At 44.4% G+C, this 16,422-nt stretch overlaps 2 protein-coding genes across 2 annotated transcripts in view; one reads left to right on the plus strand and one right to left on the minus strand.

Annotated features, from left to right (window-relative positions):
• Positions 1-16,422, plus strand: part of LOC143766594 (uncharacterized) — a 225,649-nt gene that overhangs the window by 94,627 nt on the left and 114,600 nt on the right. The window lies entirely within an intron of this gene.
• The window catches only part of LOC143766604 (uncharacterized), a 44,955-nt gene continuing 35,724 nt past the window's right edge, over positions 7,192-16,422 (minus strand). Inside the window, exon 7 of the mRNA XM_077254406.1 lies at positions 7,192-8,820. Coding sequence (XP_077110521.1) covers positions 7,631-8,820 — 1,190 coding nt within the window. The 3' untranslated portion in view covers positions 7,192-7,630. The remainder of the gene's footprint in view (positions 8,821-16,422) is intronic.

Raw genomic sequence — 16,422 nt, forward strand, 5'->3', positions numbered from 1 at the left:
TTATTGAGGACCAATAACATCAATAACTGGGAAATATTTCCAACTAGATGTTTCCAGCCAGCTAACGCTCAGCACGCTCATTGCTATCTAATTAACACTGCTGGTGATTAAACTAAAGTAAATAATGACAACATTCAATAGCACTTACACAGGTGGTAAATTAACTTAAAATTAAGTTAATAACAATAGTGTGGTGATGTGTTGGGGGCGGGATTATGTGTGGTGGGGGCGGGATTGTGTGGTGGGGGAGCGGGATTATGTGTGGTGATGTTTTGGGGGTGCGGGATTATGTGTGGTGATGTTTTGGGGGTGCGGGATTGTGTGGTGATGTTTTGGGGGTGCGGGATTATGTGTGGTGATGTGGTGGGGGGGCGGTATTATGTGTGGTGATGTGGTGGGGGCGGGATTATGTGTGATGTGGTGGGGGGGCTGGATTATGTGTGGTAATGTGGTGGCGGGCGGGATTATGTGTGGTGATGTGGTGGGGGGCGGGATTATGTGGTGATGTGATGGGGGCGGGATTATGTGTGGTGATGTGGTGGGGGGCTGGATTATGTGTGGTAATGTGGTGGGGGCGGGATTATATGTAGTAATGTGGTGGGCGGGATTATGTGTAGTAATGTGGGGGACGGGATTATGTGTGATGTGGGGGGGCAGGATTATGTGTGGTGATGTGGGGGGGCGGGATTATGTGTGGTGATGTGGTGGGGGCGGGATTATGTGTGGTGATGTGGTGGGGGCGGGATTGTGTGGTGATGTGGGGGGCGGGATTTGTGTGTGGTGATGTGGTGGGGGGGCGGGATTGTGTGTGGTTATGTGGTGGGGGGGCGGGATTGTGTGTGGTGATGTGGTGGGGGGGCGGGATTATGTGTAGTAATGTGGTGGGGGGCAGGATTATGTGTGGTGATGTGGGGGGGGCGGGATTATGTGTGGTGATGTGGGCTGCTTTCACACTAGCGTCGTACGAAGCACGTCGCAATGCGTCGTTTTGGAAAAAAAACGCATCCTGCAAAATTGCTTGCAGGATGCGTTTTTTCTCCATAGACTTGCATTAGCGCTACATTGCCACACGTTGCATCCATCGTGCGACTGTTGCGTCGGACCGTCGGCACAAAAAAAGTTACATGTAACATTTTTTGGTGCGTCGTGTCTGGCATTTCCAACCGCGCATGCGCAGCCGGAACTCCGCCCCCAGCCTCCCCGGACATCACAATGGGGCAGCAGATGCGTTGTAAAACTGCATCCCCTGCCCCCGTTGTTTTTTACTCAGTTTGCGTCAGTACGTCGCCACGTCGCATTGTGACGTGTGTCGTACGACGCTAGTTTGAAAGTAGCCTTAGCCTGTTACGGTTATGGCTTGTTCATTGTTAGAAAAGGTCAGGTGATGCTAATTTCCCAGTTTTATGAAAACCCCGCCTCCTCTAACCTTGTGCCAAAAAACAGCAGTCATGGGTTCTTCTAAGCAGCCCCCTAGTGCTCTGAAAATGTTGGAGGCCCACAAAGCAGGAGAAGGATATAAGGAGATTGCAAAGCGTTTTATTCAAGTTGCCCTTTCCTCAGTTCGAAATGTAATTGTCATGGTATAGGACATGGTTCATGTCCTGCTCTCTTAGGGTTAATATTGCTGATCTTTCTTTGGATTTGGGAGGGGTATTTATCCACACTGCAGACTGGGATTCCCTGTCAGCTATACTTTCGTTTAAGGTACCTTCACATTAAGCGACGCTGCAGCGATATAGACAACGATGCCGATCGCTGCAGCGTCGCTGTTTGGTCACTGGAGAGCTGTCACACAGACAGCTCTCCAGCGACCAACGATGCCGAAGTCCCCGGGTAACCAGGGTAAACATCGGGTTACTAAGCACAGGGCCGCGCTTAGTAACCCGATGTTTACCCTGGTTACCAGTGTAAATGTAAAAAAAAAAAAACACTACATACTTACATTCCGGTGCCTGTTGCGTCCCCCAGCGTCCGCTTCCCTGTGTAAGCGCCGGCCCTAAAGCAGAGCGGTGACGTCACCGCTGTGCTTTGCTTTACGGCCGGCACTGACACAGTCAGTGCAGGAAGCACTGAGCAGCAGCACGGACGCGACAGACATCAGAAGGTGAGTATGTACTGTTTTTTTTTTTTTTACTTTTACAATGGTAACCAGGGTAAATATCGGGTTACTAAGCGCGGCCCTGCGCTTAGTAACCCGATATTTACCCTGGTTACCATTGTAAAACATTGCTGGCATCGTTGCCTTTGCTGTCAAACACAACGATACACGCCGATCTGACGACCAAATAAAGTTCTGGACTTCTAGCTCCGACCAACGATAACACAGCAGGATCCAGATCGCTGCTGCGTGTCAAACACAACGATATCGCTATCCAGGACGCTGCAACGTCACGGATCACTATCGTTATCGTTGGAAAGTTGGTCAGTGTGAAGGTACCTTTAGTCTGTGTGTCTGACCTCTTGAGTGTGTGCTTGGTTTGCATTTGTTTGCCTTGCGGTCCATGCATTACTCTGCTTGTTTGTTCTGCTGGTTTTCTTACTATCCCTCCACCTCACCCCTTGGTTACCTCACTATCTCCTGGTTTTGATCTTGGCACGTTTAACTACTCTCAATGCACATCGTCTCCTCTGTACCCCGGCGTCTGGGGCTGCTCTCAACCACCTCCTTCCCTGTCACATGGTTCAGGTTAGGTGGCGGCAGCCCTCCCCGCAGCAGTATACCAGGGAGTCATGACAGTAATTAAGAAATAGCAGTTACCAGGAACAATGGAGGTCTAGATAAAGTCTGGAAGACCAAGCACAATTTAAGTGAGAGCTGCTCATGGGATTGCTAGAGAAGCAAAAAGACATTCAGAAAGATTTAGCAGACTTTGGAATTGTTCTACAGTGTTCTACTGTTCAGAGATACGTGCACAAATTTGGCCTCATGAAAGGGTCATCAAAATAAAACCTCTCCTGCATCCTCACTATAAAATTCAGCATCTGAAGTATGCAAAAGAACATCTAAACAAACCTGATGCATTTTGATAACAAGTCCTGTGGACCGATGAGATTAAAATAGAACTCTTTGGCCACAATGATCAAAGGTATGTGTGGAGAAAAAAGGGCACAGAATTTCAGGAAAAGAACATCTTGCCAACCATTAAGCAATGGGGGTGGAACAATCAAGCTTTGGGGTTGTGCTGCAGCCAATGGCGCGGGGATCATCTCATGGGTAGAAGGAAGAATTGATTCAATGAAATTTCAACAAATTCATGATGCAAACATAATAACATCTGTAAAAAAAAACTGAAATTGAAAAGAGGAAGAGGATGGCTTCTACAACTGGATAATGATCCTAAACACACGTTAAAATCCACAATAGACAACCTCAAAAGGCCCACGCTGAAGGTTTTACAATGGCCCTCACAGTCTCCTAATCTGAACGTCCTTGAAAATCTACGACTAGGCCTCAAAACAGCAGAAGAGGACCCAGGAATTTCACAGAATTGGAAGATTTTTCCAAGTAAGAATGGATGAAAATCTCTCAAACAAGAATTGGAAGACTCTTGTCTGGCTACAAAAAGCATTCTCAAACTGAGTGAATAAACCAAATAAGAACAACTATATAAAATATAAATGACAAACAGAGGGAAACCAAATGACAAAATATGCAAAACCACAGCACAATAATTGTAGTGGGTACAAAGACACAATTACAGCCTCATATTTCAACAAAACCCCATAACAAAAGCCTATACATTGATTTCAAGTGGAAATTGCAAACATGCATAATATATGAAAAGGCAAGAGAGAGATGTGAGTGGAAAAATATATAAAAATATTACAATATTCCGTACAACATGGCTCCTGTTACTCCAATGCACGTTTCGCCAGGACGAAGCTTGTATGGGTACGAGACTATGTTGTGCTAGCAACTAGATCCTGTTCCTCCTCTTCATTGTTATCCAATGCGCGCTGATCTGATTAAATGAGGCTGAGCTAGGTAGTATCTCCCTGTCTCATGTCTTCCTCCATCTCCACCTCCTCCGCATGCATAGCTTCACATTTAATTTTCAGCGACTGTTTAAGTAGGCACAGAAGTGGGACCGTTGAATGAACTATGGTGTCATCGCCGCTCACCATCTTTGTGGACTCCTCAGTCTTAGAGAACCGCACAAATGTCAGACATCCATGCCCACGCTTCAGGCGTGTTGGAGCTGGTATTGCACAACTGGCCTCTTTTTCTCACAAATCGCTCCCCATATGTGCAGCAGATTTTCAGCGCGTGGTCATGTCATTTACCAGTCGGTGAGCTGGCACTTGCATGCACTACTGCAGCACTGCCAGCATGGCAGCAGCTGTAGACTTGGGGAAATGGGCACTGACACAGCATACCTTTGTCAGAGGCTCTGGCAAATCTGGCTGAATGCTGTGCTGGGACAATGATTTGGAATTGCCTAACCTAATGATGGTGCATCATAATGTGCAAGGACAGGTGCAGGGCAGGAGGCATCCGCACCAGTGTCAAACCAGAAATTGGGGAGCACCTAGTACAGGAGAAGAGGCAGTGTTGTCACCTGCTTGCATCAATCATAGACCCAGGCGTTGGGGTCTTAGATGACAGGTGCCTAATCATGCTAATGATGGTTAGGCTCTTAATGATTAGGTCTCAGAACTCTCTTTAAAAAAGTCCCAGACTGGGGAGCTCCTAACTCATTGATGGAGAAATTCACGAGTGCCGGTACTCTATGGAACAGATGCCTACCTTCTCCATCTGGTCACCTTACTACTTCTTTCTGCCTGTTTCAGTGCGGTCGATCTATCCCCTAAGTGCTTCTGGCTTCGCTGTGCATGCCACCCTGAGTATCTGACTTTGTCATTGACCACTTCATCTTCCACCATTGCATCTTGGTCCTCCTGACTTGGTGACTTAACAACAACCTGACTTGTCAACAACTGTGCCTCATCATCTTCCTCCTTAGACAAAATGTGGGTGCTCTAAGTTTTGTGCATCATTAAACAGAATGCCCTCTTGAAATATGCAGGTTGAGAGGCCACAATCCAGAAATTACGTTGAAAAGAGCTTCACCGAGTGTCCTAGTGTGGGATCATTAATCTCCAGGGACTCAAAATGGGAGGATCAGCATGCTAGAAGCATTATCTGCTACCCAACCGACCACCAGTTCACACTGTTCTGTCTTCAGAAGTGGTGTACCTTACCTTCCTGCAAAGTGGGACAGGAACCTATGTGATGTGGATGGGCACGGTTCTTGTACTTAAGCAACAGGCATAGTCACATCTGTCCCACGTTCTTGGCATCTACGTGCACCATCATTAGCACCTCCGCTTCCCAGTCCCTTACCTCAAGCGTTACAAATTTTTTAATTGCTAGGTCTCTAGAAACCAAGTTTATATTGTATTTAAAAATTTAAAAAAATGGTCACCTGCTGCAGTCAGCACATTTTTTTTAGTTTAATATCACCATAATGTAACACAAAGCATGTAAAAGTGTATGGATGACAAATTCATTCCAGAAAAATTTCTCAATCCTTATTTGGAGTGTTATATACCACTGAAATGCTGCAAAAAGCAAGAAATATTCTATGGATAACACTATAGTCTATTTTTTCATCCCCCTCAAAAAAAGAATGTGGTCAACTGCTGCTGCTATATATTTAGCAAAGGACTGCAAAGCACTAAGCCCCTGTATGCAACCAATCCCCTGCTCATGCAACTGTCCCTCACTAGGCTAAATGCCGAATGTATCTGATACAAAAAACAAAGCACAAGATTAGCCCTTACAACGACTGTTAATATGATGGTTCAACTTCAGCACCAGTAGCAACACTACAGGACTCAGATTCGTTATACTGTGCACACATAGGCCTGTACAACCAATCTCTTTCTCCAGTAAGAACTGTCCCTGAGCTATGCACTGCTATCAGTGTGCTGAGCGTAGCGACACCTGCTCTTTTATAACCCCTGATTATATAATATGGCCAGCCAATCATAGTAATGCTACTACTGAGATGGCTAAGGCATTACAGGGACTGGCAGGCAATCCCCTACATGTTTATTGGCTGTGTAACAGACACCAAATATGTGGGGTATGGATTCAAACTTAAAATCCAAGCAACGGCTAATGCAACCAAGTATTTCCAAGCACCCAGATACTCAAGTGATATCAGTATCACCGAGCACGTTCGCTCATCCCTAGTAATGATCTTTTCTCATTTTATTATATGACTATCTGTTATGTTTTTGTACAATTTGTCAATGACATATGTAGTGTCTACCAGTCTGAGTTATTTTTGATGGACAACAAAATATGATTTTCTAGTAATTTATTTTTCACACTCTTTTGTATGTATGATAATGGTTTCTCTCTATGTGGGATTTCTGAAGTTTAAAGGGTATGTCCGCTACTTGGACAAACCCTTCTCACTGGAAAAGGAAAGATTGATCCAGCTTCTACTCTACAAATCCAAGACATGTTTAAAATGATGAATTCTTTATTTTTTGAAAGTTAAAATATAGTCGTATCAAAAAGTCTTTCTTGGTTGAAACATGAAGGAAAAATGTATTTAAGGATCATAGGGAAAAGACTAATAGAATACCAGATTCATTTCGAAAGCAAGTGCGTTCTTAAACTTGGTTTACTGTCTCCACTTTTGGACATGTCAAACAATAAGAGTAAAGGTACCGTCACACTCAGCAACGAGAACGACAACGATCCGTGACGTTGCAGCGTCCTGGATAGTGATCTCGTTGTGTTTGACACGCAGCAGCGATCTGGATCCCACTGTGATATCGCTGGTCAGAGCTAGAAGTCCAGAACTTTATTTCGTCGTCAGGTCGTGGTGTATCGTCATGTTTGACATCAAAAGCAACGATGTCAGCAATGTTTTACATGGAGCTAACAACCAGCGAGAACGATAAGTGAGTCGCCGTTACGTCACTGGATCGCTCCTGCATCGTTCTGGAGCTGCTGTGTTTGACGTCTCTACAGCGACCAAAACAGCGACGCTCCAGCGATCGGCTCGTTGTCTATATCGCTGCAGCGTCGCTGAGTGTGACGGTACCTTAAAGATAACCTGTCACCTGAATTTGGCGGGACCAGTTTGGGGTCATATGGGCGGGGTTTTCGGGTGTTTGATTCACCCTTTCCTTACCCGCTGGCTGCATGCTGGCCGCAATATTGGATTGAAGTTCATTCTCTGTCCTCCGTAGTACACGCCAGCGCAAGGCAATATTATGACCCAAAACCGGTCCCGCCAAATTCAGGTCACAGGTTCCCTTTAAGTCAGAGAGCAGTGGTGGACCTAGCTTCCTGTTGATATTCAGTACATCCGAAGGCAGGAACAGTGAAGCCAGCGCTGATTTTGTAACAACCTCACATGAGCCCCAGGAACTTGAGTGCTAAGCCCACTGGAATGACACTAGCACAGAAAGGGAGTATGAATATTTTTATTTGAAATAGGCCAAATATGAGGAATGACAAGGGGTTTTCCTAACAATAGACAACCCCTTTAAGAAATATATTTTTTGGTTAAAACATTTCTATCATTCTGAACATGAAAAAGACTTCACCCCCTTTGTGAATTTTCTGATCTTAAAAAGTTGATTTTAGTGTAAAACACTTCCTTCATTATGAACATGAAAAAGGCTTCTTCCCTGTGTGGGTTATCTGGTGTATAATGAGATCTGATTTATGGTTAAAATATTTCCCACATTCTGGACAGGAAAAATGTTTCTCCCCTGAGTGAGTTCTCTGGTGCCTAGTCAAATCTGATTTATGATTAAAACATTTCATACATTCTGGACATGGAAAAGGCTTCTCCCCTGTGTGGGTTCTCAGGTGGCTATCAAGATTTGCTTTCCGGTTAAAACATTTCCCACATTCTGAACATGAAAAAGGTTTATCCCCTGTGTGGGTTCTCAGGTGGCTATCAAGATTTGCTTTCCGGCTAAAACATTTCCCACATTCTGAACAGGAAAAAAGCTTTTCCATGGAGTGGGTTCTCTGGTGCGTAACCAGAGATGATTTCTGAATAAAAAATTTCCCACATTCTGAACAGGAAAAAGGCTTCTCCCCTGTGTGGGTTCTCTGGTGCGTAACCAGAGACGATTTCTGATTAAAACATTTCCCACATTCTGAACATGAAAAAGCCTTCTCGCCTGTGTGGGTTTTTTGGTGTATACAAAGATTCCATTTTTTGCTAAAACATTTCCCACATTCTGAACAGGAAAATGGCTTCTTCCATGTGTGAGTTTTCTGGTGGTTAACCAAAGCTGATTTCTTGTTAAAACATTTCCTACATTCTGAACATGAAATAGGCTTCTTCACTGTATGTTTTCTCTGGTGCTTAACCAAATGTGATTTCTCGCTAAAACATTTCCCACATTCTGAACATGAAAAAGGCTTCTCCCCTGTGTGACTTCTTTGGTGTCTAACAAGATGGGATTTGTGCTTAAAACATTTAACACACCTGGAACAAGAAAATCTTTTCTCCACTGTGTGAATTTTTGAATATTTAAGAAAAGACGTTTCGATGGGAAAACTGTTTCCATCTTCTGAACATGAAAATTGCTTCTTTGATTTAGGAGTATTTCCGCGTTTAATGAATATTTTGTGACTCTGATTTTCCTTAGTTGTCGCTAATGAATCAGAAGACGGGACCTGTGTCAGAGGATCAGATGAGAGACCTTTGCAGTGAAGGGATAATGGTATATCTGGAGTAACGGCATTCACTTCAATTGTATCCTGTGGGATCTCAAAAACATCTGATTTAAAAATTGAAGGTGTCAGCTGTCCCTCTGATCTCCTGGTACAGTCATCTGCCAAGATATAACCAAATTTAAACAGTGATTAAGGGCGCTGCATAAAAAATCTCCCAAATGAACCTGCTGCAGCAAATACCTGGACACAACTACCAAGAATTGTCCAATAATAAGCCCAAAAGGAAGGGCCTCAATCAGCAGTATATATGTGTATATTTGCGCTAAAGGTTCATATAGCTCTAAGAAATAAAAAAGATTAACCCAGAAATTACCACAAAAAATATAATATCATTCCTCATATATATCATTACCTTCCTAAAAATAAGTCCTGCAGTCCTCATAGAATGCTGCAATCCATCCACAGGTCCTTGTAGGTAGCTAAATCCAGATGTCCAGAAATATCTTCCCGTGAGAAACAATTTTATATCCACAATGATTCTAAAGCTAAGGAGAAGGGGTGTCAGCCTGTCCCGGCCGGTGACAGGCACCCCTTTGTCCTATAGATAATTCCCGGCGCCTTACCAGTGGCACACGCTTCCGCATACAATTGCCGGCGAGGTGCAGTGAAGCTGCAGGACCTCGCGTGACGTCACAAACACGTGATGCCTCACGTGATCGGCTTGCAGAGCTTTACAGAGAGCACCTTAGACCAAAATTCATCCTGAATTATCTATAGGACAAAGGGGTGCCTGTCACCGACCGGGACAGGCTGACACCCCTTCTCCTTAGCTTTAGGATCATTGTGGATATAAAATTGTTTCTCACGGGAAGATATTTCTGGACATCTGGATTTAGCTACCTACAAGGACCTGTGGATGGATTGCAGCATTCTATGAGGACTGCAGGACTTATTTTTAGGAAGGTAATGATATATATGAGGAATGATATTATATTTTTTGTGGTAATTTCTGGGTTAATCTTTTTTATTTCTTAGAGCTATATGAACCTTTAGCGCAAATACACACATATATACATCTGCCAAGATATAAACCAATTATTATTTTTGAATAAAATATATATTTTTTAAAACATTAGTTTTTATTGAAAGATTCCACAAAATAACAGGCATGTGACATTGCAGTGTAAAAAAACAGAGTAATCCATCAAATCATCATCCACAATATCAATGATAAAATCATACTTTCAATGACAAAACAAATAAAATAGAACAGTAAACATAATGTATTCTCAGCAGCATTGCACCATCAACCAAGAAGTTCTGTATCAAGGTTCTGAACATGTAACAGTTCAGGATATAGTAGGCAGATATTCTTGAGTCCACATAGAGCATCACGTTCATGTACTGAAGAAGATAAACCTCAGGGATTATATCTCGCAGTTGAGGAAATCACAGCACCAGGGGCTAGGTGTGTTAAGGGTGAGTCACACAACTTTTCCCAGATTCTATGAAATTTCTGGGGACAACCTCTTCCTGTATAATATGTTCTCATATGGAATTATATCATTCACTAATTTTTTCCACTGATTGATTGATTGATTGAAGGAGACTTTCCCCCCATCCACCTCAGCGCTATCGCTTTCGTAGCCATAAACAGAGCCTCTCTGCGGAATATTCTGTCATAATGAGTCCACATTTCTTCATCCACAACACCCAACACACACAGCTCTGGATTACATTCAACAGGTATCCCAAGAATCCTTTCTAGTGTAAAAACCACATCCTTCCAATATCTTCTTATAGTTCTACAATCCCAAATGAGATGCCAAAAATCCGCTCCCACCTCCCCACATCTATGACATTCATCATTTACTCTTCTACCGAATTTATGTAGTCTGCTCGGTGTTAAATAAGATTGGTGGAATATATATAATTGAATTAATTTATTATTTGCTGCTGGAGACACTATCGTATGCGCATCCAGTGCTTCATTCCACTGGTCATCAGTAATAGAGGGGATTAGATGTCTTCATTTAGCCTCCACAGCCAACTGAGTAGAAGTAATCTTGGAATTTAACAAAAAGGTATACAGAGAGGAAATCACACCTGTAGGTCCCTGAGTTGACAATATTCCTATTAGTGGATATCTGGATATTCGCATTCTAGGAAGCGGGAACTGGTACATTATGGCGTGTCTCAGCTGCAGATATCTATAAAAATCTCTATGAGGGATTCCAAATTTTATATGAAATTGTTCAAATGACAATAAAATTTGATTTTCAAAAATATGATTGAGCGTTGTTATACCATATTGATTCCAGAAACCTGGGTCTTGTAAGTTTTGGAGATGCGAAAATTCAGGATTATCCCACATCCAAGTCTCCCCGACCTGATCAGAAAATTTCAAAATATGCTTACTTTCCCACCAGACCTGTATAGATAAACGATGCGCAAACAGCAAGCCCTGAGGTGGTCTGTATGAACCTTCCAATACTGCCCATGGTGTGTACCCCCCAGAAAATGATTAAGATGAGCCTCTGCGTTATTGAGTTTATCATGGATTAACCAATATTTTACGTATCGTATTTGGCCAGCTAGATAATATAGAAAAAGGTCAGGCACCGCATATCCACCCTCTCTTTTGGGCCTTTGCAAGGAGCCAATATTTGCTTTAGGCCTGGAGGATCCCTCATATAAACGCTGCCATTAAGCTATGCATTTTTTTAAAGAAACCCTTTGGGACTTTAATTGATGTATGTTCCAACATATATAAACACTTTGGGAGTATTATCATTTTAATTAGTCCAATTCTGCCCGCTACAGATAGTGGGAGTCGTGACCATATCTCAAACTTTTTTTTCATCATATCCTCGAGGGGGTATATATGGTCTCCAAGATCTTTAATTGGATTTTGGTTAATTACAGTGCCCAAATATTTAAATTTTTTAACGGCTTTTAAACCAAACAACACGGGTTCTGTTATATTATTCACTATTGACATAACTACCGATTTGTTCCAATTAATTTTAAGACCCGACAACTCTCCAAAGCAATTAATAAGGTCAATCGCTCTAGGAAGGGACTGTCCAATCTTATCCAGGAAAAGTACCAGGTCATCAGCATATAATCCTACCTTGTCCACCCTATAATTTATGTCAATTCCCTCCACACAATTATCTTGTCTAATTTTAAGTGCAATTGGTTCAATCGCCAGTGCAAAGAGCATTGGGGATAGTGGGCAGCCCTGTCTGGCCCCCCTGTTCAGACTGAAATATTCTGATAACACGCCATTTACCAGTATATTGGCTCTCGGCATGTGATATAGCAATTCAATCCATTTACAAAATTTAACAGAGAAACCAAATTTCAGAAGCACCCGTTGCAAAAATTTCCACTCCAATGAATCAAAGACCTTTGCGGTATCTAAAGAGGCTATTGCCCAAGGTCTTTTATATTTATGACCTATCTGCGTCAGAACCTGCACTCTTCTCATATTAGAGAAGGTAGATCTTCCTGGCATAAAACCAGTTTGGTCCTCATGTATAATGCCCAATATTACTGCCTTTAGTCTATTAGCAATAAGTTTTGTAAGAATTTTATAGTCAGTATTGAGCAAGGATATAGGACGATAAGAACTACACTCCTCAGCAGGCTTGTCAGGCTTAGGAATCACCACAATAGTGGCATCATAAAAAGATTGAGGGAGCAAATGTCCTGCAAGTGCTTCAGATAGGGTCTGCAACAGAACAGGCCCTAATTGGTCTAAATATCTTTTATAAAGCTCAGTGGGCATACCATCAGGTCCGGGAGTTTTCCCATTAGAAAGGGAAATGGTTGCTTCCCGGATTTCATCCAAAGTGATTTCCCTATCCAAGAAAGCCTGGTCCTCACTAGAAAGTTTAAGAAATTCAATCTGGTCTAAATACTCATCAATTTCTTCCACAGCGTGGTTCAATTGAGAATTATACAACTCTATAAAGTGCTCTTCAAATCTGTTTGCAATTTGGTCAGATTTGAGCAATGGGGTTCCCTCCCTCGTGTTAATGGACTGAATGGATGGGGACATTTGATTTTGCCAGAAATTTACTTGATTGGTTACTGTAAGAGTCATGACGGTCTGGTAGTCGGGGGCAGGTATATCTCGCCTAGATACTTGTCCTATGTGAGTTAGGCTGCTCAGTATCTTCAGGATACTCATGGGTTAATAAGTGCAGGTATAAAAGATGACCAGCTGGAGGGTTTAGGGCGTCAGCCTGGGGCACACAGAATGCCTGTCTGTGTGAGACAAACGTGAGTGAGAGTTGTGCTTAAATACTGTGCGATGTTAGCTGGGAGGGAGAAGCCCCCCCAGTTGTTAGATAGTAACCCATTGGTTTAGTTAGTGCCGGACAGGCTAGGATTTATTTTTATGTTTTGTTTTTGTATATGTTGCTTTCACTTTAATAAACCTGACCAGGGGTCAGCCTACTAAGAAACTTGCTGTACGCCTCAGAACTTAATGCACAAACCACGTGACCTTTGACCCCAGCAAAGGCGATCCCGGAGTGTTTTGTCACATTGTGGTGGAGAACGCGGGCAAACACGTGGCACAGGCGACAGTATGGAAGACGTGGTGAAAGCCCTAGTGCAGGCCACTGCCGCACAGCAGGAAGCTAATCGATTGATGGCCGCACAGCTGAAGGAGTTAGTGGACATGACGGCTGCAGACCGCCAGCTTCTCCAACAGGTGGCGCAGCGCCTGGTGAGCATGCCTGAGGTGGACCCGGAAGCAGAGTCCAGAAGGATCCATGTGAGTCGATACTGGCAAAAGCTGACTGCAGAAGATGACGTCGAGGCATACCTGACAACGTTTGAGCGGACGGCATTGAGGGAGAAGTGGCCGAAGGCACGATGGGCCGATTTGATTGCTCCGTTCCTCTCCGGCGAGGCCCAAAAAGCGTACCATGACTTGGACCCAGAAGTCGCTCAGGACTTTGAGAAGCTGAAAGTTGAGGTCCTGGCCCGGCTGGGTGAGACAACGGCTGTCTGTGCACAGAGGGTACACCAGTGGACATACCAGCCAGATAAACCGCCGCGGTCTCAGATGTTCGACCTGATCTACTTGACAAAGAAATGGCTGCAAACCGAGGTACTGACAACCCCAGAAATAATCCAGCGGGTTGTCCTGGACAAGTACCTGAGAGTACTACCACCAGCGCTGAAAAGGTGGGTAAGCCAAGGAAATCCCACGACAGCGGATCAACTTGTGGAGTTGGTCGAGCGTTATTCCGTGGCACAAGGACTTCCCGTAGAAACCGCTAGCACCCGGTCTGTGCCTTCTCCTCGTGGAACCGGTAAGACTGTTCCAGGGACTACGGGTGAAGGAAAATCGCCTAAAACTGTGGGGGAGGAACACGGAACTGCTCGCACTCCGAGACCGAGAGTGGTGGACGGTGGTTTCAATAGGGGGCCTGTTAGGTGATTCCGCTGCCATGAGAAGGGCCATGTTTCTGCGAACTGTCCTGTTACCACTGAACCCATGCAGTGCAACGTTACAGACTCTAAGAAACGCATGTCTTTGGTTACACGGCTAGTGAGTGTGAATGCGGGTCAAAATGATACAGCGAAACACCTGTGTGAATTATCTGTTGAGGGGAAAAATGTTGTGGCGTTACTAGACTCTGGAAGTGTGGTGACTCTGGTGAAAGCAAGTCTGGTGGCACTTCCATCTGGTTCGTCTGACAAATTTTCTGTAACGTGTGTGCATGGTGACACCTGCTCGTACCTAACAGCGGTCATATGTATTTCCACTCCCTATGGGTCGGTGGAACACAAAGTGGGACTCGTTCCCGCGTTATTACAGGATATAATTCTGGGCAGGGATTTTCCCCATTTTTGGCAGCTGTGGGAGAATCAGTTACTCCTTCACGATAGCTGTACCCGTGAATCTTCTCCCATGCCATCTAGAGGTCCCGAGCTCCTTGAGGAGGCTCCACACAAAGACGCTGCTGAGGAGGTAGTTGAATCTAACCTTCAGTACCCCTTCTCAGTCATGGCGGGGGAAACTGAGGAAACTCAGCGAGAAGCAGAGGCAGACAGCCATCCAGCACCCGGTCTGCCAGATTTGGGAGTCCAGTCGGATGACTTCCATAGCGAGCAAATGAAAGATCCTACCCTGGCTCCGGCCAGGAAAAATGTAAAAATGATAGATGGGGTACCCGTAGAACCTGACTCTAGGCTGGCATACCCGTACATGATTCTTGAAAATGATTTGCTTTATCAGGTAGAAAAAAAAGGGGAAGACACTGTACAACGGTTAGTCGTTCCAAAACCTTATCGGCGGAAGGTACTGGACCTGGCCCATGGACATATAATGGGGGGACATCTGGGGGTACAGAAAACCACAGAAAGGATATCACATTGTTTCGTGTGGCCCGGCATACATAACGATGTGCGTAACAATTGTGAGTCCTGTCCTGAGTGCCAAATCTCTGCACCTAAACCTCGGTTCTGTAGCCCTTTGGTACCTGTCCCTATTATTGAAGTCCCGTTTGAGAGGATTGGGATGGATTTGGTTGGGCCTCTTCCCCGGTCCGCACGTGGGCACCAACATATCCTCGTCATCGAGGACTATGCCACTCATTACCCGGAAGCCATCCCTTTGCGTAACACGGCTACCAAGACGATTGCTAAAGAGTTGGTACAAGTGTTTAGTCGGGTGGGAATTCCAAAACAGATACTCATCGACCAAGGGACGCCCTTTATGTCAAGGGTAATGAAGGAGCTCTGCAGACTCCTACAAATAGACCCGTTGCGTACATCTGTCTATCACCCTCAAACAGATGGGTTGGTTGAGCGGTTTAATAAAACCTTAAAACAGATGCTCCAGAAGGCGATAGACAAAGATGGGAAGAACTGGGATTACTTGTTACCCTATTTGCTGTTTGCCATTAGGGAAGTTCCCCAGTCTTCCACAGGATTTTCGCCTTTCGAGCTATTGTACGCCCGTCGTCCCCGCGGGTTGTTGGACATCGCAAAAGAAACCTGGGAAGGTCAAGTCACTCCCTTTAAAACGGTGATAGACCATGTAACACAAATGCAGGACCGGATTGCCGCTGTGATGCCCGTGGTTAAGGAACATATGTTACGGGCCCAGGGAGCCCAGAGGCAAAGTTATGATAGAGGCGCCAAGGTCCGTACATTTGCACCCGGGGATAAGGTGTTGATCCTGATCCCTACAGTGGATAGTAAATTTCTGGGGAAGTGGCAGGGTCCCTTTGAGGTCGTGGAAAGAGTTGGTGAAGTGAACTATAAGGTGTACCAGGCTGGTAAAAGAAAACCAGAACAGATTTATCATGTGAATCTGATAAAACCCTGGAAAGACCGCTCTGCCCTGACAGCGGATCTGCCCAGTCCGGTTTGCTCACCTACTATACCGGAGGTGCAGATTGCCGAGACTCTCTCTGAACGACAAAACTCTAGGTGAAGCAGTTTTTGTTACAGAACCGACAGTTTTTCTCAGAAAAACCAGGTCAAACTAAGCTGGTGAAACATGAGATTGTCACAGAACCTGGTGTCACAGTCCATGTGAAGCCCTACCGGATCCCGGAAGCACGCCGTGAAGCCGTCTCCCGGGAAGTGAAGACAATGTTGGACTTAGGAATCATTGAGGAGTCGCACAGCGCCTGGTCCAGTCCTATTGTGTTGATACCTAAGCCGGATGGCTCCATAAGATTTTGTAATGACTTTAGGAAACTGAATGCGTCTTCTAAATTTGATGC

The sequence above is a fragment of the Ranitomeya variabilis genome, chromosome 4 (assembly GCF_051348905.1).
Source record: "Ranitomeya variabilis isolate aRanVar5 chromosome 4, aRanVar5.hap1, whole genome shotgun sequence".
Classification (NCBI taxonomy): Eukaryota; Metazoa; Chordata; class Amphibia; order Anura; family Dendrobatidae; genus Ranitomeya; species Ranitomeya variabilis.